This window comes from Cydia strobilella, chromosome 25, assembly GCF_947568885.1.
Source record: "Cydia strobilella chromosome 25, ilCydStro3.1, whole genome shotgun sequence".
In the NCBI taxonomy this organism is placed as follows: Eukaryota; Metazoa; Arthropoda; class Insecta; order Lepidoptera; family Tortricidae; genus Cydia; species Cydia strobilella.
Genome location: NC_086065.1, coordinates 3932482 through 3958484, shown reverse-complemented (window position 1 = coordinate 3958484; position 26003 = coordinate 3932482). Strand labels below are relative to the sequence as shown.

The following is a 26003-nucleotide window of genomic DNA, read 5'->3' as shown; positions in this document are numbered from 1 at the left end:
TACTCTTGGTTTCATTTCGACATGAAATCAAGATTACTTGAGATCATAATCATGGACAATTCGGTCCATTACGAGGACCATTAGCAGGAGCTCGTACTCGCGATCGTGGTTCAGTGTATTAAACTAGTGAACCATAACATAACAATTATATTTCACTATACAAGTAGTACATATTAGCCTTGTGACAGTTGATTAATATGGCTTTATACAATTTTAACTAGGATATTATGTAAACAAGTAATTACCATTTTGTTCCTGTATCTAAACACTTTTCGCCAAAATAATAGCTGTTTTAACACAGTTTTTTTAACAATAATAGTTATTTACGATACAAGTGCGAAATACAGGAAATTCGCAACGAGTGGCGAATTTTTAAACACGACCGAACGGTGTTTTAAATCGACACGAGACACGAGTTGCGAATTACCTATTCGCACGTGTATCGTACAGTCGCCATCAGATATATCAGAGCGGCCGAGGTGCTCAATAATATCTGAACACGCACTCTAACGCCTTAACAATAGAGGTGTGTTCAGGTGTTTGTGAGCACTTTGGCCGCTCCGATATATCTGATGGCGACTGAACAACGTTTTACAGTACATATGGCCCTTTAAATTTCGACGTAGTTACATAATGTGCTTATTATAGCACAGGGTGTCGTAATGGAGCACCAGATGTACTGTAAAAGTTTTAAAATGTCGATGACAAGGCATATTATGAAGGTTGAGTGGGATATAGAAAATTTTCTAAATCCACAGTATGACAGTGGTAGGTATAACGGTACCATAGTTTTTAGTATACAGGGTAGTAGGCTAAATTTAGTCACCTGCATGTTATGAGAGTGCCTAGCTGCCTAGTCTGTAATATACTTGTAGTTTTAGTATCTGTAGCAAATAACTCTGATAAGCCAACTTACTAGAGTACAAAGTGGTCTCCGTGGTATAAGCGATACTCCTTGGTATAAGAGTGGTATAACGTGGTATAAGAGAGGTATAACGGTACCGTCCGGCGTAGTGTCAACAGAAGCTAGCTAAGAGCGCTAGCGCGGTACGAGCGGGTCACTGTAGCTCTCTGATAAGCCAACCTACTAGAGTATACAGTGGTCTCCATGGTATAAGACTGATACTCCTTGGTATAAGAGTGGTATAACATTGTATAAGAGTGGTATAACGTCAGGCGTAGTGCGAACAAAAGCTAGCAAAGAGCGCTAGTGCGGTACGGGCGGGTCACTGCGCCGTTTCTAGTATCTGTAGCAAATGACTCTGATAAGCCAACCTTCTAGTGTATACAGCGGTCTCCATGGTATAAGAGTGGTATAACATGGTATAATAGTAGTATACCGTCAGGCGTAGTGCGATCAAAAGCTAGCTAAGAGCGCTAGCGCGGTACGAGCGGGTCACTGTAGCTAAGGACTCTGATAAGCCAACCTACTAGTGTATACAGTGATCTCCATGGTATAAGAGTGATACTCTTTTGTATAAGAGTGGTACAACGTGGTATAAGAGTGGTATATCGTCAGGCGTAGTGCCAACAGAAGCTAGCTAAGAGCGCTAGCGCGGTACGAGCGGGTCACTGCGCCGGTTCCTCTTCTGCGGGGAGCTCCGCTGGAGGCTCGGGCTGGAAACAAACATTTTTGTGCTAATACATATAGTTATATACTTTATAAATAATTGTACACAATTATACACTTTATAAATAATTGTACACAATTATATACTTTCATTGGCTTTTTCAGTTCTATAGGAATTTCTGCTAGGAAGTAAATACGCTGGTTTACATGAACTATTTACTTACTTCCTACTTCCAAGGCGAAACATAGTGGCAACACTAGTTGACTTGTCACAAAAATAATATTTTTGACATTTCGATGTAAAGAATGATTTATATTTAGCGATGCTAAGAGGTAACGCCGCTTTCATTCTGGGGTCTATGCCGGAAGCGGGGGATTTGGGGGAGGTATTTTTTATATTTAGTTGTAGTTTTGGTTTAGTTATTTAGGGTTTAAGGTTTAGATTCAAGTTATTAATTTTATCTTCATTCCTTGTTTGTTTATTGTATGTACTTTTGGTTAATAAATAAAACATTGATTGAATACGAAAGAAAAAAAAAATTTAGAACATTTCTGTATTAAATTAGTTATTTTTCGAAGAAAAGAAATTGTGTGCATTACTCGTACAATAAATAAACGAAATGCAGGTAAGAAGTGCACGGCGCCCTAAGAAGAAGTGCGCAAAGCGCGCTCCATTAGTTACTCCATTAGCTAGCTCCGATGACCCATTAGAGCGCAGCAAGTTCAGCTGCCAGGTGACATACCTGGACTTCCACCTCCAGCTCGCGCACCCTGTTCTCCAGCTCCATGACCGGGTCGGCGGTGGCCTCGGCCAGGTTGGTGACGCTCTTGGACTTGAAGCACTGGAAGTCCACGTGGCGGCTCTTGGCCTCCTCCTTCTCCCAGGACATATGGATGAAGGGACGTTGGACGTAGTTGTATATCACTTCGGCTCGGCCTCCGGGCCTGCAAATTTAAGGGTTTTTGATAGCAATAGTTACTCATGAAATAAAACTATGAATTCAATATACGCGATATAATCCGTTTTCATAGTTTTATTTCTTAAGGGTCTCGCGCAAGCTCGGTTGTCCATACAAACGTAGTTCCGCTCTCATTTTAAAACGACTAGCTAGATTGCTCTAAAACTATGTACTTACAATAGGATCAGGTATATCTATGTCTGTAATTAGTTTATGTAGCTTCAGACTGAGAACCGAGCTTGCCGGGGACCCTTAACATATTTCTATTATATATTAGTTTTTTGTTTTTTTAGTATAATAAGTAAGTGACTTTCTCTACCTTTTACGAACTTTCTCTTTGTATGTCGGGTAGCCCTCAACGCCGAGACGAATTTTTTTGAGCCCTCGCTCCTTCATCACTTGCTTCGCCACATCTCTGTAAATAAAGAAAACATATTTAATATCACAATGTCATAATGATTTCACAAAACAAAATGTCTGAAAAATTCTAAATTAAAACAAAAACATTTGCTAATCCGCGAATAACGTGCTAGTCAATCAGTGCTAACCCGTTAATACTCACTTACGTATTTGGGGCATTTTCTATGAAAAGGGACCTATTGTCGATGGCCCTTACGCCGCACAGCGTCGCGCGGCATATTGTAATTATTATTATTATTATTATTTTATGAAATAGGAGGCAAACGAGCAGACAGATCACCTGATGGTAATCCTAATTATATCGGAGCATCGTTTATAATGCCGTAAGCGCCATCGACAATAAGGTCCCTTTTTATAGAAAATACCACATAATAACAAGCTGAAATAATGGCTTAATAATAAGACCTTTTGTACTGTTATTTTTAGACTGACAAAAATAATAATTAATTATTGTATTACCAAAATAACAATGTACCTATTTAATCAAATGATATTTATTTTTATCCCTGATTTATACTAATTTTAATCTTATTTATTTATCGTATGGCTTCGTTACATGTCACTGGATACAAAACTTTAGAGAATACTCATATTATTCTAACAACTTGCAATTAAAATTTCGCCCTACTCAGGTAAGCAGCCGCTTCTTCAGCCAGGATATTGAAGTCATTTACATGGCTCATATATTTTAATTATTTAATTTTAATTTTAATTAATTGGACATAACGATTTTATTGTAATTTAAATTTTAAACATATTTTGTTAATATGACTTAATTTATAAATGTATTTTCTGATGTTGACATGTAATATTTTAAGAATATTATCAATAAATGAGTATGAGTAATGTTATGAATGATCCCGCCTTCCCACCGCAATAATAATTATGAACGTAAATAAATATAACAAATGACCACCAAAAGTAAAAAATCTCGTAACGTGTTCCGCCTTTACGTGTAAATGGGTTCACGAACTTGTTTTTTTGCCGTTTTTCTGTCCCATGAGTCATAAATCATAATACCTATAGTCACAAAACTCACAAAGATTATTATAAAAAATGCTGTAACACATATTTATTTTATGACTAGTAGATAAGTCAATCATCATCATCTTCCTCGCGTTAGCTCGGCTTTATGCCACGGCTCATAGGAGCCTGGGGTCCGCTTGGCAACTAATCCCGAGAATTGGCGTAGACACTAGTTTTTACGAAAGAAACTGCCATCTGACCATCCAACCCAGAGGGGAAACTAGGCCTTGTTGGGAGTTTTCCTTCACCGAAAAGCGTCTTGTAAATATCAAATGATATTTCGTACATAAGTTTCGAAAAACTCATTGGTACGAGCCGGGGTTTGAACCCGCGACCTCCGGATTGAAAGTCGCACGCTCTTACCGCTAGGCCACCAGCGCAGATTAGTAGATTAATAATAAATAAATAAAAAAGCCTTTTATTTCTGGGTTGAAACTTAATCTAAATTTTTCTAAATGTCTAATATCTAATGATCACTCCAGAACCCTCCTAAGAGGTATAGGCCTCTTCCAGAATCTGCCACTTTCTTCGGTCTTGGGCCTCCCATATCCAGTTGGCCCCCACTGTTTTAATTATTTGGCCCCCACTGATTAGTAGATTAGTCAATATTAAATAAATATTGTACGACATTCTTACACAAATTGACCAAGCTCCACAGAAAGCCTATAAAATAAGGTCTTAAGAATACCAAAGAACGCTTGTTTGATAAAATATTTCATTTATTGACTATTTTAAAGTAAGCCAAGCGACGTAACCATATAAACCAAACCAGGTAAACAAAAAAAGTTGATTCACGCAACTATACTGACCTGTTCTCAATATACTTGAAGAACCTATACAGCGGCGTGGAAAGCACAGTCTGACTGTATTCATCCCCCATCTGCGGGGGATACTGCTCGTCCCACTCCACTGCATCATCATCGAGCAGCACCACAGCGTGGCACTCGCGGTCACCGCGGCGGGCTGACTGCACCATGAGTGGCAGGATGAGCTTCTCAAGGAAGTTCTCGAACTGCCTCCGGGCGCCCTCGTTGGACAGCTCGTGGAGGAGGCCTCGCAGGTTCTGAAATGTGGTGGAAGTTTATAATATGTCTTTGATTACTGCGATGCTTATGGATTACTTGCAAATAAAGAATTTAAAATATATCCTGACGTTTCGAACCCTTTACAAAGTTCACAGGTAGACCAGTCTAAAAAATGTATGTATGTTTTTACGTCGAATTAAATGAGTGCCTTTCATCCCTTCATTAACAATCTACTCCCCAAGCCCCCCCAAGCTACCCCAAGGTTGTCTGAAAGAGACGGCTCTTTAGCGATAAGACCGCATGTTGTCTCGCTCTTTAGCGATAAGACAGCCTGTTGTCTGCCGCCTCTATCTTTACTCAATTGTTTTTCTTTCAGCTGTATCTTTTACTAGCTTTTGCCCGCGTCTTCGTCTGCATAGACTTAGTAATTTGGGTAGCTTATTTTTTATCCAATCTGCTTTTTATTGATTTCCCATACAAGCACTGCCTATTGATCGAATATGCAAGAGTGATAGAGAGGCCCTGTATTCCCTATTCGAAAAAATAAAAATTATTTATATAGCAATTCATACCTGGCATCTAACAGTATCAGCGTCAAACGGCACCAGCAGATAGTCGCAAGCCTCTCTTAGCTCCTGAACGGACACGGCTGGCGGGCACCGGATAGCTCCGCCCCGGTAGTACTCGAGAATAGCTCTGAACACTGTTGCAGAGATGCCTTCAGCCACCTCATACTCTCCTCGCTCATTGGGATGCGTGAATTCTAGACCTGAAAGACAAAGATTTAATAATAATAATAATAAAAGACGTTTATTCAAGAAGTTGTTGTAGTATATTAGTTAAGGGTATTTGTAAAATACTGTACCTACCTACATTAATATAATAAAACAGTGTTGAACTAGCTCGCGTGTTTTACTACATGGTGACAGCGGTGGTCACTAATTAATTTAAAGTTTGCTATTATTTGGTGCGTTAGTGGCTTATTTCAGCGAGTTTTAAGTTTATTAGTGGTTGTGAAATTAAAAACACAATGGAACACGCGCGTCCTCCGGCGGAATTGCTTTTAGAAGGCGGGCCGGCTGCGCGGGCCGAGGCGTGGCGCAAGTGGAAAAAGCAATTTATGGTGTTTTTGAAAGCCTCCGGAGTGAGCAAAGAGTCTGCCGATGTCCAGGCAGGTCTGCTAGTCAACCTCATTGGATCAGCCGGCTACGAAGTATACACTGCGTTATCATTGACAGATACAGAGAGTGAGAACATCACCACGGTATTGAAAAAATTTGATGACCACTTCGGAACGAAGCCAAATATCACGGTGGCTCGGTATAAGTTTTTTGTAAGGAACCAAGAGGAAGGTGAAAGCATCGATCAATGGGTTACAGCGCTGCGAGTGTTAACTCAGACTTGCAAGTTTGGCAAGTTGACAGACGAATTAATTCGCGACAGAATCGTGTGCGGGATTAATAATAATGTTATTCGTGATAGATTATTTCGCACGGAAGATTTAACGCTCGCAAAAGCGGTGCAAATTTGTCAGGCGGCGGAGATGTCGCACGAGGAGAGTCGTTGTGTCGGTGGAGGTGCGTCAGGTGCAGCGGACGTTCGAGTAGATGCCGTGTGGGGATCTGGTGCGCGAGGAGGTGGCGGAGCGCGCGCGAGCGCCGGCGGACGGCGGCGCGCGACCACCCGGCGCGGAGCGCGGCGCGGCGGGCGGCCGCCGGCCGGCGCGGGCGCGCCGGGATCATCGCGCCGACCCTGCGCGACGTGCGGTGGAGGGTGGTGCGCTCAGGATGAGCACTGCCCAGCGTACAGTGCCTTGTGTTATGTGTGTGAGCAAAGAGGGCATTTCGCTAAAATGTGTCGTCAACGTAAAGTGATACGTGACCAGGTATGTCATTTGGCGGAGGACGAGGAGGACGGTATGTTTTACGTTGATGTTGTTAACCAGGACTCTAAGTCTAAACCACCGAAAGAATGGCTCGAGTTTATGACATGTAATAACAAACGTATAACATTTAAGCTAGATACGGGGTCTATGTTAAATGTAATATCAAGGGCCGAGTACTTAAATTTGGGATTAAAATTAAGCGAATTGAAACCGGTTCTTAAGCGCGCGTACTCATATACCAAACACAATATACCTATTATAGGTAAGTGCACATTGTTGATATCTTGTAGAAATAAACAATATGAGTTAAAGTGTATCGTGACTGATTTAAATTGTCGAAATATACTGGGACTGAGAGGCTGTGTGACGTTAGGTTTGGTGCGCCGGATTGATGCTATTCAATTAGAGAATTACTGTGATCTTTTTGAGGGCCTAGGAAAATTACCCGGTAAGTATAAAATAATAGTTGACGTTAATGTTCAACCGGTAGTGTGCCCAACGAGAAAAATTCCATTAGGTTTGCGTGATAAGTTACATACTGAATTACAGCGCATGGAAAAAATAGGCGTAATAAGAAAGGTATCACACCCTACCGAATGGGTTAATGCTATTGTTTTGGTAGCGAAAAAAAACGGTGACCTTAGAGTTTGCTTGGATCCCCGACCGTTAAACCGCGCGGTGCGGCGCGCGCAGTACTCTCTGCTCACAGTGAGCGAGCTGGCCGTGCGTTTACGCGGCGCGCGCTACTTCAGCGTGCTCGACGCGCGCTCAGGGTTCTGGATGGTGCAGCTGGACGACGCCAGTGCCGACCTCTGCACATTCGCGACTCCCTTCGGTAGGTACCAATTTCTTCGTTTACCTTATGGGGTAAATTGTGCCCCTGAGGTATTTCATGCCACGTTAAGACAATACCTAGAGGATTTAGATGGTGTTGAAAGTTTCATCGATGACGTCATTGTTTGGGGTAGTACACGAGAGGAACATGACGCTCGATTAGAGCGTTTGTTGCAAAGGTCAAAGGAAATTGGCATTAGGTTCAACAAAGAAAAATGTAAGTTTTGTGTAACGAAAATTATTTACTTAGGCCACAAATTTGATAAACAAGGAATGCGCCCAGATGATTCGAAGGTTCGTGCCATCATGGAAATGCCCTATCCTGAGGACCGGAAGGGTTTAGAAAGATTTCTTGGGGTAGTAAACTATTTATCAAAGTTTATTCAGAACTATTCCGATTCGGTGGCTATACTGCGAGGGTTGCTAAAAAAAGATTCGGAATGGATATGGGATCATAATCATTCAAATGCTGTTGACCTATTAAAAGCTAAAATAGCATCAGCACCAGTGCTGTCATTATACTCGACAGAGCTGCCGGTAGTAATTTCGGTAGATGCGAGTAGTGTGGCGGTGGGCGCGGTACTACTTCAGGGCGGGCGGCCCGTGGAGTTCGCCTCGCTCACACTCACGGACACGCAGACACGGTATGCTCAGATAGAAAAGGAAATGTTGGCCATTTGTTTTGCGGTGGAGAGGTTCAAGCAGTATATATATGGCCGTCGCGATGTGACAGTTCAGACTGATCATAAGCCCTTAGAACCTCTATTTACTAAACCTCTATCGGCGGTACCCGCGCGACTACAGCGCATGATGATGCGAATCCAGGGCTTTGAGTTCAGGGTCGAGTATACGCCCGGTAAGTACATGTACATAGCCGACACATTGTCGCGCGCGCCGCTGCCAGAGCTGATGCATGATCGCATCACTGACGAGGTCGAGTTGCAAACGTGTTTCTTAATTGAAAACGTGCAGGTTAGTAATAATAAACTAAACATAATTAAACAACAGACAGCAAAAGACGAGGAATGTAAAACGATAATACAATATATTTGCAACGGATGGCCCAAATACAGGTGGGATGTTAGCGAATGCGTTAATATGTTTTGGCCATATCGTGAGTCGTTGCAATTCATAGACGGCTTAATATTTAAAAATGATTGTGTTTACATTCCTCGCAGCTTACGCGACGAGATGCTATGTAAAATACACGAAGGGCACCTAGGTATAGATAGATGCAAGCGTCGGGCTCGAGCTCGAGAGGTAATGTTTTGGCCGGGCATGTCAGCCGACGTTGAACGCCGCGTACGTGCTTGCAACGCATGCGCACTGCATGCGCCTGCCCCGCGCCGTGAGCCCCTACTGCACCATACGCTGCCGGATTTGCCTTGGTCGAAACTGGCTTCTGATATCTTTGAGTACAGGAAGAAGTACTACATAGTCTTAGTAGATTATTTTTCCAACTACGTTGAGGTAGGCATGCTCAACAATATGACTAGCAAAGTAGTTATAAATTTTATGAAGGATCAGTTTTCGCGGCACGGTATTCCTTCGGAGTTGGTGACCGATAACGGCCCCGCTTACAGCTCGTGCGAATTTAAAAAGTTTTTGCTTGATTGGGAAATAGAACATGTGACATCATCTCCGCGATATGCTCAATCTAACGGTAAAAGCGAACGAACGGTACAAACAATTAAAACCATGATAAAAAAGTGCCAAGACTCGGGGGAAGATTTTTATTTGAGCTTACTCAATTATAGATCAACTCCGAGATACAATTTAGATTCACCGGCGCAAATGTTAATGGGTAGGCGTTTACATACAAAACTACCAATTAAAACTACATTATTGCATGAACGCGTCGATAATAAACTAAATTATGAAAGATTATTGCACCAGAGGGATAACATAAAGAAAAATTACGATCGATCTGCTAAACTATTGTCACCTCTATGGCCAGGGCAAAGGGCGACACTGATTGACGGGAGCGACAAAAAACCGGTTACAGTGGTAGGCAGCGCACCGGAACCGCGGTCATTTGTAGTAGCGGATAGCCAGGGTCGGAGATACAGGCGCAACCGGCGGCAGCTGGTGGCTCGCCAGGCGGCGCCGGAGACCCAGGGGCCTGAGGGCGGCCCGAGTTCGGAACCGGTGGTAGTTAAGGCGGAAGTAGGTCAGTCAAACTCAGCTCCCGGTCCCAGCACAACGACAGTACAAAAAGAGGATAATAAATGTCAATTACCTCATATTGTTCCACCTCTAACGCGTTCTAAAACTAAGGCGTTAAAAGAAGCTGCAAAGATCGATGACCTCTTTTAATAGGTATAATAGTAGCATTCAGTCAGAGATGCACAGATGTTACAAATAAGTAGGTTAGTAAGGATCTTGCTAAATGTGTTTCATTTAATGTAATAATTGTTTTGTCCGAGATGAACCTAGTATATACCCACTATAGTAATTGATTTATTAGCGTCCTTATTTTCTATGCAATAAGACTCAAATTACATTGGTGGCTTTGCCGGTTATTTATGTTCATTTCGGACATTAAGAGTAGATATATATATAGAAATAGATACCCATTATGGTATTTCTGTTTTGTCATGCATGGAAATGTAAATTGCACAATTGCTTTTAGTATTAGGTTATTGTAGCACCGTATTAATGAAACTTAGCTAGTGCCCTGTTAATTTGATTATATTTGTGTTTATTGTAAAATAAGATGTAACTGCAGGCTAATCTTTTGACGCCATGTATAAAATAAAATAAAACACTTTCTTTTATATAATGCATATACACACATATATATATATATATATATATTTACGTTTTTGTTTGCCAAAAGGGATGAGATGTAGTATATTAGTTAAGGGTATTTGTAAAATACTGTACCTACCTACATTAATATAATAAAACAGTGTTGAACTAGCTCGCGTGTTTTACTACATTGTAACATAGGTACATAATAAAAATACACGATAATGCTTACAAACTAATTGAAAGGGAATTGGGAGGGAGGGTTGAAGAGATTTGTACTTAGAGCCTTGGTTCCTCATAGCAGGCCTACTCTCAAGGCAACTCTCCGCGCGAGCTCGAATTTATACCTACGAATCGCGTCAATGCTCATAACTATTTAGGCACTCGTAATTTTTTCCATACAAGTGTATACACAATCGACTTTCAGAATTATACCGCTAAGTCGCAGTCGGATAACAGTTTTTTGTGCAGTTTACGTTTTTAATTTAGCAGACATATCGAGCTTCAAAATGATGTGCAGAATATTCGTGGACATCACCTATTTACCAAATGGCAAGAGTAAAAAATCCATAAATCGTTTTCCAGTACAAAATCGTTTTATATTGTATAAACTAGTACATAAGGGTTTTTTAAATCGTTGCATAAAGTAAACTCGAAATTTTAAAGGATGTCTGGCAACAATTTGAGGCTCAATATATTTACCTAAATAAAAATTCAATCCAACATATAAGAGAGTCTGCGATCGAACAGTATGATTTTGTAAAAAAAAATGTATACAAATGTATGGTGAAAGTTGCGGGTGCCTAAATACTTTTGAGCGGTAGTGTATGTATAAGTTTATATCCGAAACGTGAGTACGTTTCGAAAGTGTTCACGCAATACCCCTACCTAGATAATATCTAACTATAAACCACAGGTCACAAGAGTTGCTAACCATCTGTCGCTGTAAGTAAACAAAAGATAAGAAAGTAAAGCTCTTTGTCTTTTGACAACGGACTCCGGTCGCAATATCTGCATGGGATTTGTAAGAACTTGTTACAAATGGTTCATTAAAAACCAGCCAAGTGCGAGTTGGACTCGCGCATGAACGGTTCCGTACCATAACGCAAAAAAAAACGGCAAAAAAACATGTTTGTTGTATGAGAGCCCCACTTAAATATTTATATTATTTTGTTTTTAGTATTTGTTGTTATAGCGGCAAAAGAAATACATGATCTGTGGAAATGTGATATTCACAGTGGCATTGCCACAGTTTGTCATTGCAAAAGCTATGCCATTGTCTATTAGTTATTAGTCCGAGCTTGCCTACAGATTTGATTAACATCCCACCACTGATAGGTACAATAAATCTGTGTACAATAAAATTTATTATTTTAGTAAAAAATATTTATATGACATACTTAAAAACATATCAAAATAAATGCAGATTTGCTCTAATTTCCAGTAAGCCGAATTTTCCACTAATTCGGCTCTATTGTGTCAGCCTTAGTGCCGGATTAATGGGATTACAAAATACAAAAAATACAAAAATATTTATTGCCAGAAAACATTGTTAACAAATTTTTCACAGTGACTCTGACACTAGGCTGAGCCTGTCCTGCCGAGTCCCTTACAAATATTTACAGAAAGCAACATGCATGCAATAGGAAAAATAACGCACTGATTGCACTGTACATCATAATAATATTATACTCTGTGTCTTATTCATACTGCCACTATAACTAGAAATAATGGCCAATCAAAGTGTATGAGAGCTGATGTTTACACAAAGCAATGAATGACTAATAGTACATTTTTGTATCTATGAACACAACATATTTTTGTATATTTGACAAAGTTTCATAAAAGAATATGAAATTTTACAAGTATTTCACAATAATTAATGATTAATATTGTTGCGCACATCTATAGGTCAAATTTCAAACCAGTTACATCCAAGTGGGCCGAAAATGACAAGCAAAGATTCCATTGACTTAAACACTCAAACGAAATAACGTACCTGAACTAAACATCCTGCCAAGCATCGTATTTGGATGCGCTGTGAATTGCGCTGGGTCTACCACGAACCTAGTATTGTCTACCACCAATGTAATCCTGTCTTCACATAACTGCTTTCCGTTCCTAGGCGGATCTTGAGCTGACGACGTCGAAGGAAGCGGCGTGTTTGCTTGGTTCTTCGGAGGCATGCTCGCAGAAGACAAACGCGCCCTCATAGGGGGCATATTCCTCTTAGACAACCTCTTTCTCCTATCTTCGTTGTCCCTTCTGTATTCCTCGGTATCGCTGCTGCTGTCTGGGTAGAAAAATGGTCTCCTCTGTTCGGTCATGGCCTCCTGGCCTTTGCCCTCCATGTCCGACATGGGTGCCACTATCACATCACGAGCTACGCGCTGCCGTTGAGGCTTAAACTGCGGACGTCTGAGATTTCTCGTCGTGAAAACAAAGATTTTATGTATCGTGGAAAATTTTTACGTCAGCGAACGTTTGACAGATCAGAGATGTTGCTAGAAGGATATGGAAATAATGTTGCCAGGTTCGTGGCTCATGGTTTCGATAATAATCGATAAAACGAAAGTATCCTAACATGATATTTAGAGGCGAATTACGTGACAAGCTTTATCGCTATGGACGGTATAGAAAGGACGACAATCTCTTATGGCAGAACTATTGCAAAAGTGACCAGCTTTCAGCTGTAAATAATAGTTCCTCCGGTGGCGCTAGTTAGGCTCTGGGACATGAGTATAACATAAACCATATAAGGCAGCAAATAACCCGACCAAATTACGTAGGTTGTTTTTGGTAGTATTTCGGCGTATGGTGGCGCCGCCTAATTACTGTTTTTTGATGGACACTTTATACATAGAGATTTGGCTCCTTTATATAGTCTCCATGTTTATCGCACAAACAAGAGCAGTGCCGGCCCGAGTCCTTGATTAGGGTAGAGCGAAATCGGGTTTTCGTTGCAGCTTTTTACCCAAAAGCAAAACTAACCGTATTTTGGGCCCGCGCAAAGAGTAGTATTAGTATACCCCGCGACACACTCGCGTCTTTTAAAACTTTTTTTTTCTCATTTGCCATTTGGCGCCCCCCTTGCCATCCGGCGCCTAGAGCGGCCGCTCCACTCGCTTTACCCTAGATCCGGCCCTGCACAAGAGTATCAACTTATTTCACAGCCTACTGTCTACTGTCATGTCGCATCATATATGGAAAATGGGAACAAAAATAAAACCCAGTGATTACTATCAGAAATCTTTATCCAAAAACTTGCAATACTCTTTTTCAAGTGCTTTGATTGCTGTTTCTGTAGTCAACAAAGCGTTTTGTCGCTTCAAGTTTTCAATGAGTTCCGCTTGCTTGTGGATACAAGACGCCAGCGTTTTAGTTCGTGACTCTAATCCAGAGATGGCGTTGCGATGCGAGGCCGAAAGTTCTCGAGATGCTGATCGAAATTCCTGCAATCACAGGTTATTAAAATTTTCACACTTTCATTCAGACATTAATTAAAATACCAACAAAATACATGAATGCGAATTCTATTCCAAGTGAGGAATGATCTGCAAGTATCAAGTAGCTATATTATATCACAAACAAAACGTTTATTTTTTACCGATACCTTATAAAAGAATGGCACTTTTACGATGCAATTTAATATTACAATCGCTTTTGTGACGATAATTCTAGGCGGTTCTCACACAGATTCTTGGGATCCTGCGGCGCTTTAATAATTGAAATACTTAATATTGTCTTAAGTAAGCAAACCTTTTCAACGATCTTAGCACTCTCGAGTTCCTTCCGCAACTTATCGACAGTTCTCTCGTAAGCGCTCTGTTTGGACTCTTCGCTGGCAATCTTCGATGTCAGCATCTTCATACGGCATGCTTGACTGTCTAACTCAGATCTCTGTTTCTCGCAAATACGCTCTTTTTCCTGGGAACACGTATCAAGAAAACAATATATTTTATTATCATAAGTCGCCTGCTGTGAGACCGCGTAGTAAAAGAAGTAAAGTCACATTTCCATGAAGGTTCAAGCCGGACGGGCTGCGTGTATCCATCTGATTCGTGGATTCTACCAAAGAGGAGCTATACGACGCGGGCATGCTGTATAATTGCTCAAAAAAACTACCGAAATCATCAACAGGTCTTTTTAAATGATATAGGAGGCAAACGAGCAGACGAATCGCATAATGTTATGCGATTACCGTCGCTCATGGACACCTCCAACACCATACTGGTTGTAAGTGCGCTGCCTTCCTTTAAGATGGAAGATTCTCTTTTGTCGAAGGTTTGAATATCCGCGGACGACAGTTCATTCCACAGTTTAGCTATGCGAGGCAGGAAGTTTCTGAAGACTTACATTAAGCCGGTTTTGCAGCGACGCACACTTAGCCTTAACGCTACTCAGCTCAGCATTCAAGTTGTTAATGTTGTTCAAAAACGTCAGCCTCTCAGATTCCAGGTCTGCTTGGCGCGCCAGATGTTTCTCACATTGTGACGCCTGTAATCAACATGTAGGTCAGGATTTAAGATTACACGAAGGAAGTCTATGCTTATCTATATGTCGCAGGCATTTTGTAAGAATCCGCCGTTTACAAACGGCGTCGTCAATTTACAAACGTTTTCACGAAGAGAAAAACCTTACTTTCTTGTCAATAGTCGCCTGCAATTTGTCTACTTGTTCCTGCAGCAGTTTTGCCTTGGATGTCAAGAATTTACATACACTTTCCATAGTTGTACCATCTGAAAAATAAAGCATCAGATAGATAATGAGTTGAATATCGACCAATTTTTTTTTTTTTATGAAATAGGAGGCAAACGAGCAGACGGATCACCTGATGGAAAGCGATTACCGCCGCCCATGGACACCCGCAACACCAGAGATCGATTTCGATTTTTATTTATTTATTTAGTCTAAGATTTTGCATGCATATTGTGGTAGACCATACATGCATGTAACACTTAATAGCTACAGTATGTACCTATAACATCCCAATGACATGTAACCATAACAACTGTGTATGTTCAAGCGAAATAAATAAATTGAATTGAAATTGAATAAAGTTGCCGTTGTTGTAGTCGTATAGGTATTGCAAATCGCATGCTTGATCACATGCTATTATAAATCCGTAGCAGACTACCGCACTGCACCGCGACCTTGGTGCGCCGCACCCATAAGTGACAGCGAGGAACAGATATCTATTTCTCGCTCTCACTTATTGGGTGCGGCGCACCAAAGTCGCGTTGCGGTAGTCTGTTACGGCTTATAGGCGACGTTCTGACGTTTAGAGAGGCCGTTAGAAAAAATTACACTGCTTTAATTTAATTAATTTTCTCACCTTTAGCAAAAGATGACGGCAGAACCTTTTCCTGTATATTCATTATAACAAAAGCATGTAAAAACTCATTATTGAAGTCCCTTCGTTTTTCCAGCATTCCAAAATCACTGGAATGAGTGGCATGATGGTCACAGCCGTGGTATTTACAATTTGTCTCCGGTTCAGGCTTGACAGTTATTTTGGCGGGTGATTTTGTTTTAATTTTTGTTGGAGTATTTTTTGGAGACGGGCTGGATTTAGGAGTGTCGCAGCAATGTTTTTTATAATTTGAGTGTTCATGTAGTGAAATATTTTGAGATATTTCTGAGAAAAAATCTGGCTTTTGCTGAAACAAAAAAACATTTAGTTTCTAATGTTTCTATATTTACTTACGCCTTACGCCAAAATAATATTTAAAATAAATATAGGTCATGGCGTTGTTAATGCCATTTGTAGTAGGTAAACTTATAAAGAAAGTGAATTAAGTGGAATCTGAGTGAAATACCCACGGATGTAGAGCAAATTTAAAATAGCTTCATGGAAATACCCATAAAATAACTAGCTTAGCTTTACAACACTCGTTAGATGGCGCTGTAGTAAATATTTTTGTTTATTCGACTCATGAACTATAGCAAAACGGCAAAAGTATTGAGTATCAATCGACTTACCATTGCTTTTTCTATTTGCTTCATCAAACTCTCTGTCTTCTTTTCTAATTGTTTATTTAGCTTTTTAAACTCTTTTTCCTTCTCAAGTAAGTCAGCGGAATCCATTTTAATGGAAATGTTATCACAGGAAAGTTAACGATAAATATCCAGATCAATTATCCGATTATAAACAACGTGCGGTTGTTTTACTGAAAACTACTAGTATTCAGAAACCTCTTTGATTTGGTTGCGTAATATTGTAATCAAACAAACTCGTTGCTATGACAATGTTATGTGATGATCAATACAGTTACTTGACTATACTTAAAGTCATACGATATCTTTTTTAGATTTTATATGCACTCAAGGAATATATAAAAACAGAATTTATCAGTAATTCATATAATATTATCAAATCTTTTATTGACGTTATTTTTTTACTGTTGAATTACTATTTTAGTCGTTGTTGGCCACATTGAGCTGCCATCTAGCATTGAAAAATGTTCTAAACAAATATGGCCGACTCGCGTCAAAAACAGCTGTGCATCGACCAATGAGAACAGTTTTTCAAATGTCAATATGCCATGATTCTCGTGCTACAGACACATATTATAATTGTTGACACATTGCTTTGTCTCCCATATGATCTATTTCTAGAAACCTATGGCATAAAACTTTTACAACGCAATGAAAATTTATGGATTGAATTAAAAAACATATATTGTCAACAAAATTGGTTGGAAAAATGCTAATGATTGCATGAAAATCGTATCAAGGTCGCTGAGCTATTACTGGGTGTGAGCGAGACAAGAGACTGCAAAAGGAGATAGGACGTTAAAACTGTGTCTGTACCACCATTTCATTGGTTTCTTGCAATCGATTGGCCAATGGGAGAGTTCGAAACCAGCTGACATTTTAGTTTGCGACTAGAGCGAGCGATACTTGGACGCTCGCTCAGATTTATCAAAGCGTTTTACCTGAGAAAAATCCTTTTGGACAGCGTTTCTGCGTGTCCGGACTTGTCTCACAGTGTAATAATGTATTTGAAGAGAAAAAGACACGATTATCGGAGTGTGATATTATAGCGTAGGTGTTATTAAGTGGAGTTGACGACCAAGTTTGCTAATAAAAAAAGGTATGTAAACCATATGTTTGGGTTCCAGTGTGGTTTCACCGCATAAAATACATGATCGGACAGCTATTTGCTTCGTGTTCGTGTTAATTTTGCTTGCCGTGTGATCCTCCACGGGCTTAGAAAGTTATTAGGTACACAGGTTTGGCATGATACTCGGGCAGTTTGCAGAGTATTTTGTTCCATTTAAGTTCTTTACAAAGAGAACGCAACGTATATTGGCTGGTTATTAGCATACATACTTTATTTACTGAAGTTTCTTTCCGTGAAAAACAACAAAAAAGTTTTTCGGGAATTTTACTTCTAGTAATGTTACTGAATTGATCATGTAAAGATAAATCAGCTGTTTTTTAACTGGGTGTTGGAACTTTTGGCCCAAGGCATAAGTTTTTTTTATAACGGGTTAAGCTCTCAGCCAAGCCCTTTAGACCTGTCCGACAGTCCGGTTAGTGCTTTGCGTTTTTTATCGATTTTACCGGTTCGAAATCTAGATTGTGAACGTGAACCTATGTTGGAAGAACGGTAATTTTTCACCTTTTGAACGAATGTTTATCTTCGTATATGTGTTTGACGTGTTAATTATTACTTAAGATTTCTGTCAAAATTTGTTTTGCTTGTTTATACAATGAAGTAGTATGGTATAAATTTGTTTATTCAGTGAGAATTATATTCTTTGGTTTATTCGGTCTTAATTGCCATTACTAATGCTGTTTGTAAAACCCTTAGACTGTTTAACAGTGAACTTTGGATCTTCATTCTGAATAATGACAGTAATAGTTTACCTGTCTCGCACCCGAACAGCTGTTATGACGTCAGTATCGGCCATTTTGTATGAAACATGGCGGTTCAGGCTACCCCACGTTTCATTTTTTCTAAAATCATAATCTACGGTAAAAGCAGGCTTGTTTTTTTATATATATATATTTAGCCAATTTTACTTAACTACAAATATTAAATCATTTTAATTACCTACCTGCTTACATTGGCATTGGACCAAATAAAACTTTATAACTTGATGGAAAAGTGAATACCCATCTTAAGTCTAAAAAAATAATCTTTATGGATGAATTAGACAATTTTCCTAAAATATTTTTTTCTGCTTAATTTTATTAATATACTTACCTAGCTTCCTGTTTATCTGATGCAAGTTATGTTAGTTTTCAATTTTCATATTTAATTTAAATATGTATATAAATATGAAAATTGAAATAAAAATGGTGTGTAATATAGGTTCACAATTTAATATTGCCAATTGCTCCTCTAAAACTATTAATCACTACCTCGTTTCATTATCTTAGACCTTGATTTTTAAAAGTAATTTGACGTTTAACAGGTCTCATAATTACAGCAACTCTTACCAACGCCTTTACGCTTTTATCGCACTGAAGCGGATCCGCACGCCGCTCCGGTGTGCGAGCGAGACAGCGCTATATACGTGCACAGCACTGGCTTGCTCACACGGTAGTGGCGGATCCGTATTTAACGAAGTCATTTGAAGGTTTTGGAGCTCGCTTTGGACTCGGAAATCACATTTCCGAGATATATAGATCGGCAGGCGGCACGAAGGGCTGCCAAAACGGATGTCAACAATCTGTCAATCAACCATGATTTTGTACTATTTAGTTACCAGTGGTTACTAGTTACTTATTGTTGAATGTCTTTAGGCCAATCGGTCGCTACATTCGCCCCGACTAGGGTTGCCATGTGGAAAAATTACATGTCCTGATAAAAACCCTGACATCACGCTAAAAATCCTGACATTTCTTGTAACAGATTTGGCGTAGCTTTAACGACGCCCCCCAGCGGCGCGCTGCGCTCTGCGGTGGGTCATTCCTAAAAATCCTGACACTTGCCAAGTCCGGCCGCAATCCGGACAAAGGGTCAAAAATCCTGACATGTCCGGACAAATCCTGACGTATGACAACCCTAGCCCCGACTCGTAAGTCGTACCTGATTTAACTATCCCTGTTTTAATTTGCAATCGATGAAGTCGATTTGATTCACAATGAATGTGACATTTTCAAGCTAATTATATTGTCCGTTGCACATAAGGATGATTTTAACAAGTTTCCAGTTTCGTTTGAAACCGACAAAATTTAGTTTGGAGGTTGGACATTACTACACATTATTCCATTTTGGGACTACTTTACCTATACATATGAAACCCATTATGAAAACAAAAAAAAAAACAAAATATTAGCATTGAGTAGTAAATCTAAAAATACATTGTAGTGATGTAAACTAAGATAAATAATTTATCTACTACGTAAAGTCAACAAACTTACGTACTTTCTTTTCTCGTTTACAGCTGTGCGCTGTGCAGTACACATACATTAGTTCTGTTTGAAAATATCCTAAGCTATAGCCGATTAAAACCCGAAAGTATTTAAGTATTTTTTTTTTATACCACGTCGGTGGCAAACAAGCATACGGCCCGCCTGATGGTAAGCAGTTACCGTAGCATATGGACGCCTGCAACACCGGAGATATTACACGCGCGTTGCCGACCCTAACACTCCACTCCCTCGTTGAGCTCTGGCAACCTTACTCACCGGCAGGAACACAACACTATGAGTAGGGTCTAGTGTTATTTGGCTGCGGTTTTCTGTAAGGTGGAGGTACTTCCCCAGTTGGGCTCTGCTCTAGATCTGGAATGACATCCGCTATCCTGTGCCCTACCACACAAAGCGAGATGTCATTCACAGTGCCCATACCTCTCTTTTGAACGTAGTTTAAGGACATATAGGTTTATAGTAACAGCGGTTAATATATTAAAAAATGTCGCGGGCAGAGAGAAAAATGGGGACATTGGGGACTACGCCGACTACGTTTGCATGGAGACGCGGTCGTCCCCTTTCGTCTTCACCAGGGAAATTACCTTATAAATTAATTGGGGCATTTTCTATGAAAAGGGACCTTATTGTCGATGGCGCTCACGCCGCACAGCGTCGCGCGGCATTGTATTTATATCGGAGCATCGTTTATAATGGCGTAAGCGCCATCGACAATAAGGTCCCTTTTTATAGAAAATACCACAATTATTCAAGAGTTCTCTCTCCCTTCTGATTAATGTAAATATCGCAAGTGCAATATAACTAATATAAGTCAGCCGTGATAGTCTTAATTTATGTCTAGGCGAAGATAGTGCTATCTTACCGTATTACAAGTGACAGGTCATTTGTACCGATTAAAAGTATAATGAGCTAAAATGGCGGATGCAGCTCCGCATTCCGGAGTATCGATTTACCGTATTTTATTGTTAAAATCATCCCGTTGTCTGTAATCAATTATTGGAAGCTAATTTAGCTCGACACCCATTACTCGATTGAGATGTCATCATTCGCTTGCCCTTGTCCCATTCACTTGGGGTCGGCGCAGCATGTCTTTTTCTTCCATACATCTCTGTCACCCGTCATCTCATCATTCACTTGCGTTAGTTTCATATCATCTTTCACACAGTCCATCCACCTTTTCCTCGGTTTTCCTCTCCTCGTACTTCCCTCCACATTCATTCTTAATACCTTTCTCGTCACATGACTTTCATCCCTCCGCATCACATGCCCGTACCATGCTAGGCGATTTGCCCTTACTTTTTCTGTTATGGGTGCAACTTTCAGGCTTCCTCTTATATACTCATTCCTTATCCTATCCATTCTCGTCACGCCACACATCCACCTTAACATTCTCATCTCCGCTGCATGCAATCTCTTTTCATCCGTCATCTTTAGGGCCCAACACTCTGATCCATACATGACGACAGGTCTTATGATCGTTTTATAAATTTTACCCTTCAACCGAAGGGGCATACGGGCGTCACAAATGGTTCCCGTAACCTGTCGCCATTTCATCCATCCTGTGCTAAACCGGTTTTTCACGTCACGGTCAATATCGCCATCGCACTGTATTTTAACTTAATTTTGTAAGTTGAGTGTTGGGTGATATAAAACAAGCATCGTATCGGTCCGGTACAACCATACCTTGGCTGAACATTACAGCTGCACATACGATATTCCATTTTCAAAATAAAAATAACGCATTTTTAAATCTACGGACAATCATAATAGGTACTCATTCATTCATTGTTAATGTCATTGTTGTTGTCATTTTTGTGTATGCATAAAAAAACACACCTACCTGTCATGTGAATAAGGTTGTTAATGTGTTAACATAGCATTGACTTACAACTGATAACTACAGTGACTACATTAAATGATATTACAATAACATATTTATAAAAAAACATGTTTTTGAGCTTGAGCAAAATATGTGCACTATAAATATAAACACTACTTATATTTATTAATAGATCGTTGATAAGTAAGTAAATAAATACTTTGGACAATCTTACACATGTCGACCTAGCCCCAAACTAAACTAAACTAGTACAGTCGCCATCGGATATATCGGAGCGACCAAGGTGCTCACAAATATCTAAACACGCCTCTATTGTCAAAGCGCTAGATGCGTGTTTAGATATTTATGAGCACCTCGGCCGCTCCGATATATCTGATGGCGACTATACTACGGGACATGGGTACTAGGCGACGATATACATACCTATATAGATAAATATATACTTAGTATAGGTAACATACATAACTCAGGAACAAATATTCGTGATAAACACAAATAAATGGCCTTACCGGGATTCGAACCAGGGACCTCCTGTTTACCAACTAGGCTATAGGCCGTTAAAATGAATTGGTTACAAGCATCAAACATACGTTTTATAATTAGTCGATTTTAGTTATAAAAACTATTAAAATAAATAAAACAAGTGCAAGTCGGACTCGCGCAGGAAGGGTTCCGTACCATTACGGAAAAAAACAGCAAAAAAATCACTTTTGTTGTATGGGAGCCCCATTTAAATATTTATATTATTCTGTTTTTAGTATTTGTTGTTATAGCGGCAACAGAAATACATCATCTGTGAAAATTTCAACTGTCTAGCTATCACGGTTCATGAGATACAGCCTGGTGACAGACAGACGGACAGACGGACGGACGGACAGACGAACAGCGGAGTCTAAGTAATAGGGTCCCGTTTTTACCCTTTGGGTACGGAACCCTAAAAAGACCCCGATGCCAACAAAATCCATTTTATGCCAAAAATAATATACGTCATTTTGGAAAAGAGCTGATAGTCTTCAAACTGCTGGATTGATTTCTATGAAACATAGCTAAGAATCACCGGCACCGCAAGAAAACTCGCTTTCACGTAAAAAATCCGCATCGAAATCGACCCCTCCGTTGGAGAGCTACGGTGCCGGTTACAGACAGATAGACATTGGCGTTAAACATATAACCCCCCTCTTTTTGCGTAGGGGGTTAAAACTGTTGAAAGTTCTTAAAAACAACGTAACAAGTCAATTATCAGTAAACTACTGGTTGGGATTTATTTTTGACATTCACGTCATCAGCAAAACAACGGAAGTTCATTGGTTTATGACCTTCACGGATAAAACTACTTGGTTGCCAAATTTTATTCTGACATTTTTACCGGTTTTCCGGCTTTACCTACTCCGATAATAAATGTGTCAAATTTTATTAGATTAGAATAGAATATAATTTCATTTAATCAAGTAGGATTTTACAATCTTTTGAATCGTCAAAAGTACATTGCAACTAAATTAAAAAATAAATAACAGCTTACAAAATACAAAATTCAACAATTAGAATTTACTACCAATACAAATACATTTTATAATTCATTCATTCATTTACTTATCATGGCCATGCATCTTTATCATTAATATACTCTTCGACTGCGTAATATGCCTTATGCAGTAGACCAGATTTAACATGTTTTTTAAGTCCAGGAAATGGTAAATCCAGTGCCTCCCTTGGTAACTTATTGTTACTAGAATACGTATAACGGTATCCAAAACCCACAGATTACTGTTAACTGGAGCCGAAAGTGACAGAAATCTATGGTTTAATACTTATGTTTCTTTGGATTTGCCATATCTAATGTCATCTGCGCATTTTGCATTTGATTGCAGCGCCATCTGCGTTAGGCTTGTAATGTGTTCATTGTTATGATTTACCAATATTCCGGTTCTTACAATCCTATCACTAGCGTATCGCCCCGTACGCCCTTCAGAGTGCGTAGCCCGGTGACCCGGTCGCGAACCTCAGGTTTTAAACGATTGCAGCGCCATCTGCGAGCATTTATCCTCATCGTAAGTAACAATTTACCGGTATTCCAGTTGGCATTGTCCCTACACTTAACTAGCGTATCGCCGTACGCCCTTCGGAGTGCGTAGTCGTAGCGAACCTCAGGTTTTGAACGATTGCAGCGCCATGTGCGAGCGTTTATACATTATAATAATTTACCAGTATTCCGGTATTTCCGGTTGGCATTTTCCCCACACTAGCGTATCGCCCCGTAAGCCCTTCGAAGTGCGGTCGCGAACCTCAGGTTTTTCAACTCTTTTTATTAAAGCTAAGGCCTTTTTACTTTCGAAACGGCTTTCTTTCACTGGAAAGTCTCAGGTAGTCATTGTTTTATTTGAAACTGTTGAGTTTTTAGCCCGCTTTTTGTACTCGGGCAACAATGTATTCTGCAGGTAGCCAATTTTATTTAATAAGAACTAATTTTGGCAAATTAGGTACGTTTTTCAAGTTTAAAAAAGTTAAATTGAGATCACTGTGGGGCTGAGGCCAGGGGCTTGGTCGTTTTGTGTAAGTTTCTCCCATATAATATTCCTAGCTTTTGCCAGTTTTGCCCGCGACTTCGTCTGCGTGAAGTTAGTAATATGGGTAGCTTATTTTTTATCCAGTCTGCTTTTTATCGATTTCCCATACAAAATTGGTGAAGTTTCTGGGATAAAAACTACCCCATGTCCTTCCCCGGGACTCAAACTATCCTATACCAAATTTCAGCTAGGTAAATCGGTTCAGCGGGTTAAGCGTGAAGAGGTAACAGACAGACAGACAGACTGGCTTTTGTTTAACAGATTAGGGTCTTTGGCGTAAAAATAATTTGAGAAGATTTAGTCTATAGGTATATCAAAGGATTGTTTTACCTCGCTCCGCTCCGCGCCGCTTCGCTTCGCGTTCGCGTGTTGTTCGCCTGCGTAGTACCAAAGAGGATATAATAGGATAGAGAGGTACTGTCATAGTAAATTTTGTAGCCACAGTAAATTCACTGCCATCTATCGGCACACGATTAAAACTAAAAATAAAAATATTTATATTATTTTGACCCATGTTCTTTCACTGATATGCGTTAAAATTGTTAAATAACGAACGAATCCTTCAACGCCATCTATACGAGAGTAGGCCAAAGGTAGTGGCGCCATCTGATAGAGAATCAAATTTTCTTAATTTTCGAAGCACGTTTTTTCCTTAGACTGTATCCATCTATTACGGAGTATTATATCTAGCTTTGGTAGTACGCTGCGTTACATGCACTGTTGTTGGTATAACCTCGTGAGTCTAAATGTACATTAAAATGTACATATTCATTGCAATCTAATTTGAACCTTTTGATGAAACAAATAGAGTAGCATTTCTTTTGTTTCACTGCGTTGTAAAACAAACGAAATTCGTTCCAATTTACTTTTAGAATGAGGTTCAAATTAAAAATTGATAAACTTGATATGGTGGGTCTTACGAGGATTAAGCAAATATAAGTATTAATATACAAGCCTGCATTGTCTGCGTGCATTAACCCTGCAGGGTTAGACCTATTTAACTTAAGGGGATCCCATGCCCCAATGACCTTCGATTTAAATCCCTTAGTTTTCTAATGTTTTTTGTAGCTTATCATATTAACAGCAACGGATTTTAGCAATATAGTATCCCATATTTACTTCAAAGTTCATTGTTTTCGAAATATTTGGCATTAAAGATTGAACAATTTTAGGCCAAAAAACTGGTTTTCTGGCCATAACTTTTGTGTTAATTAGTTTAAAATTAAAACCTTAGACAAATTTTTAGAGACGTCTAAGACGAACCCAAATATGTAGATTTCGTATAAGTAAGATCTTTCACAGCAATCGAGATACGAAAAAAGTGTTTTTTTAGACAATGTTTAAAACAATCATAAATAAATAAGTATTCATTTTTTTCACAATCCGGTAGATAAAAATGGAGATAAAAGATTGAAGAACCGATAGTCGCTTGTCTTATAATTCTATATGTAGTGCAAAAGTAGGAGATACGATTCAAAACTTGTCAAAAATCGATGAAAACCTCAGGTAGCCCCTTAAAGGTCGGGCTTTGACCGGGTAAAATGCTGCAACCCTTTTAACGCTGCGTTTGAAGTTTCTGCACTTGTAGAAATGAAAATGTGACTTTCCATCACAGAATGGGACATGCTTAAAGTGCATTAAGGATTTTTCCATCTGAAATTCTAATAGAAATTCTGTTAAAAACGTCCATTCCAGGAGAAGCATAAGGGCCCTTTGATGGATAGCCAAAAATGTGCAATGGA

General features: G+C 39.6%; 3 protein-coding genes across 3 annotated transcripts in view; 1 reads left to right on the top strand and 2 right to left on the bottom strand.

Moving 5' to 3' along the window:
* Positions 1 to 1140: 1140 nt before the first annotated feature.
* On the bottom strand, positions 1141 to 12965 carry LOC134752774 (BTB/POZ domain-containing protein 10). The gene is made up of 6 exons (XM_063688470.1): positions 12470 to 12965; positions 5573 to 5769; positions 4785 to 5038; positions 2849 to 2944; positions 2314 to 2515; positions 1141 to 1617 (listed from the first exon to the last, which is right to left on the bottom strand). Exons 1-6 carry the CDS (start codon positions 12828 to 12830, stop codon positions 1570 to 1572), a joined length of 1158 nt encoding a protein of 385 aa, XP_063544540.1. The 5' UTR covers positions 12831 to 12965; the 3' UTR covers positions 1141 to 1569.
* Positions 12966 to 13710: 745 nt separating this feature from the next.
* On the bottom strand, positions 13711 to 16589 carry LOC134752686 (testis-expressed protein 9-like). Its single transcript, XM_063688363.1, has 6 exons — positions 16453 to 16589; positions 15806 to 16130; positions 15112 to 15209; positions 14827 to 14967; positions 14230 to 14397; positions 13711 to 13922 (listed from the first exon to the last, which is right to left on the bottom strand). The coding sequence occupies exons 1-6, from the start codon at positions 16555 to 16557 to the stop codon at positions 13713 to 13715; spliced, it is 1047 nt and encodes a 348-aa protein (XP_063544433.1). The 5' UTR covers positions 16558 to 16589; the 3' UTR covers positions 13711 to 13712.
* A 753-nt stretch (positions 16590 to 17342) lies between these two features.
* LOC134752790 (atos homolog protein A) overlaps positions 17343 to 26003 on the top strand; it is a 69880-nt gene continuing 61219 nt past the window's right edge. The window contains exon 1 of the mRNA XM_063688500.1: positions 17343 to 17566. The gene's annotated coding sequence lies outside the window, so the exon portion shown is untranslated. The remainder of the gene's footprint in view (positions 17567 to 26003) is intronic.

Bases quoted from the DNA above. Each gene is read 5' to 3' on its own strand.
- LOC134752774 (XM_063688470.1), bottom strand. From the start codon at position 12,830: ATGTCGGACATGGAGGGCAAAGGCCAGGAGGCCATGACCGAACAGAGG. The intron at 5,770-12,469 runs GTACGTTATTTC...TTTGTCTTTCAG, and splicing joins TGGCAGGATGTTTAGTTCAG to GTCTAGAATTCACGCATCCC. The intron at 5,039-5,572 runs GTATGAATTGCT...ACCACATTTCAG, and splicing joins CTGATACTGTTAGATGCCAG to AACCTGCGAGGCCTCCTCCA.
- LOC134752686 (XM_063688363.1), bottom strand. From the start codon at position 16,557: ATGGATTCCGCTGACTTACTTGAGAAGGAAAAAGAGTTTAAAAAGCTA. The intron at 15,210-15,805 runs GTGAGAAAATTA...TTTATTTTTCAG, and splicing joins GCCGTCATCTTTTGCTAAAG to ATGGTACAACTATGGAAAGT. The intron at 14,398-14,826 runs GTAAGTCTTCAG...ACGTGTTCCCAG, and splicing joins CGCTGCAAAACCGGCTTAAT to GAAAAAGAGCGTATTTGCGA.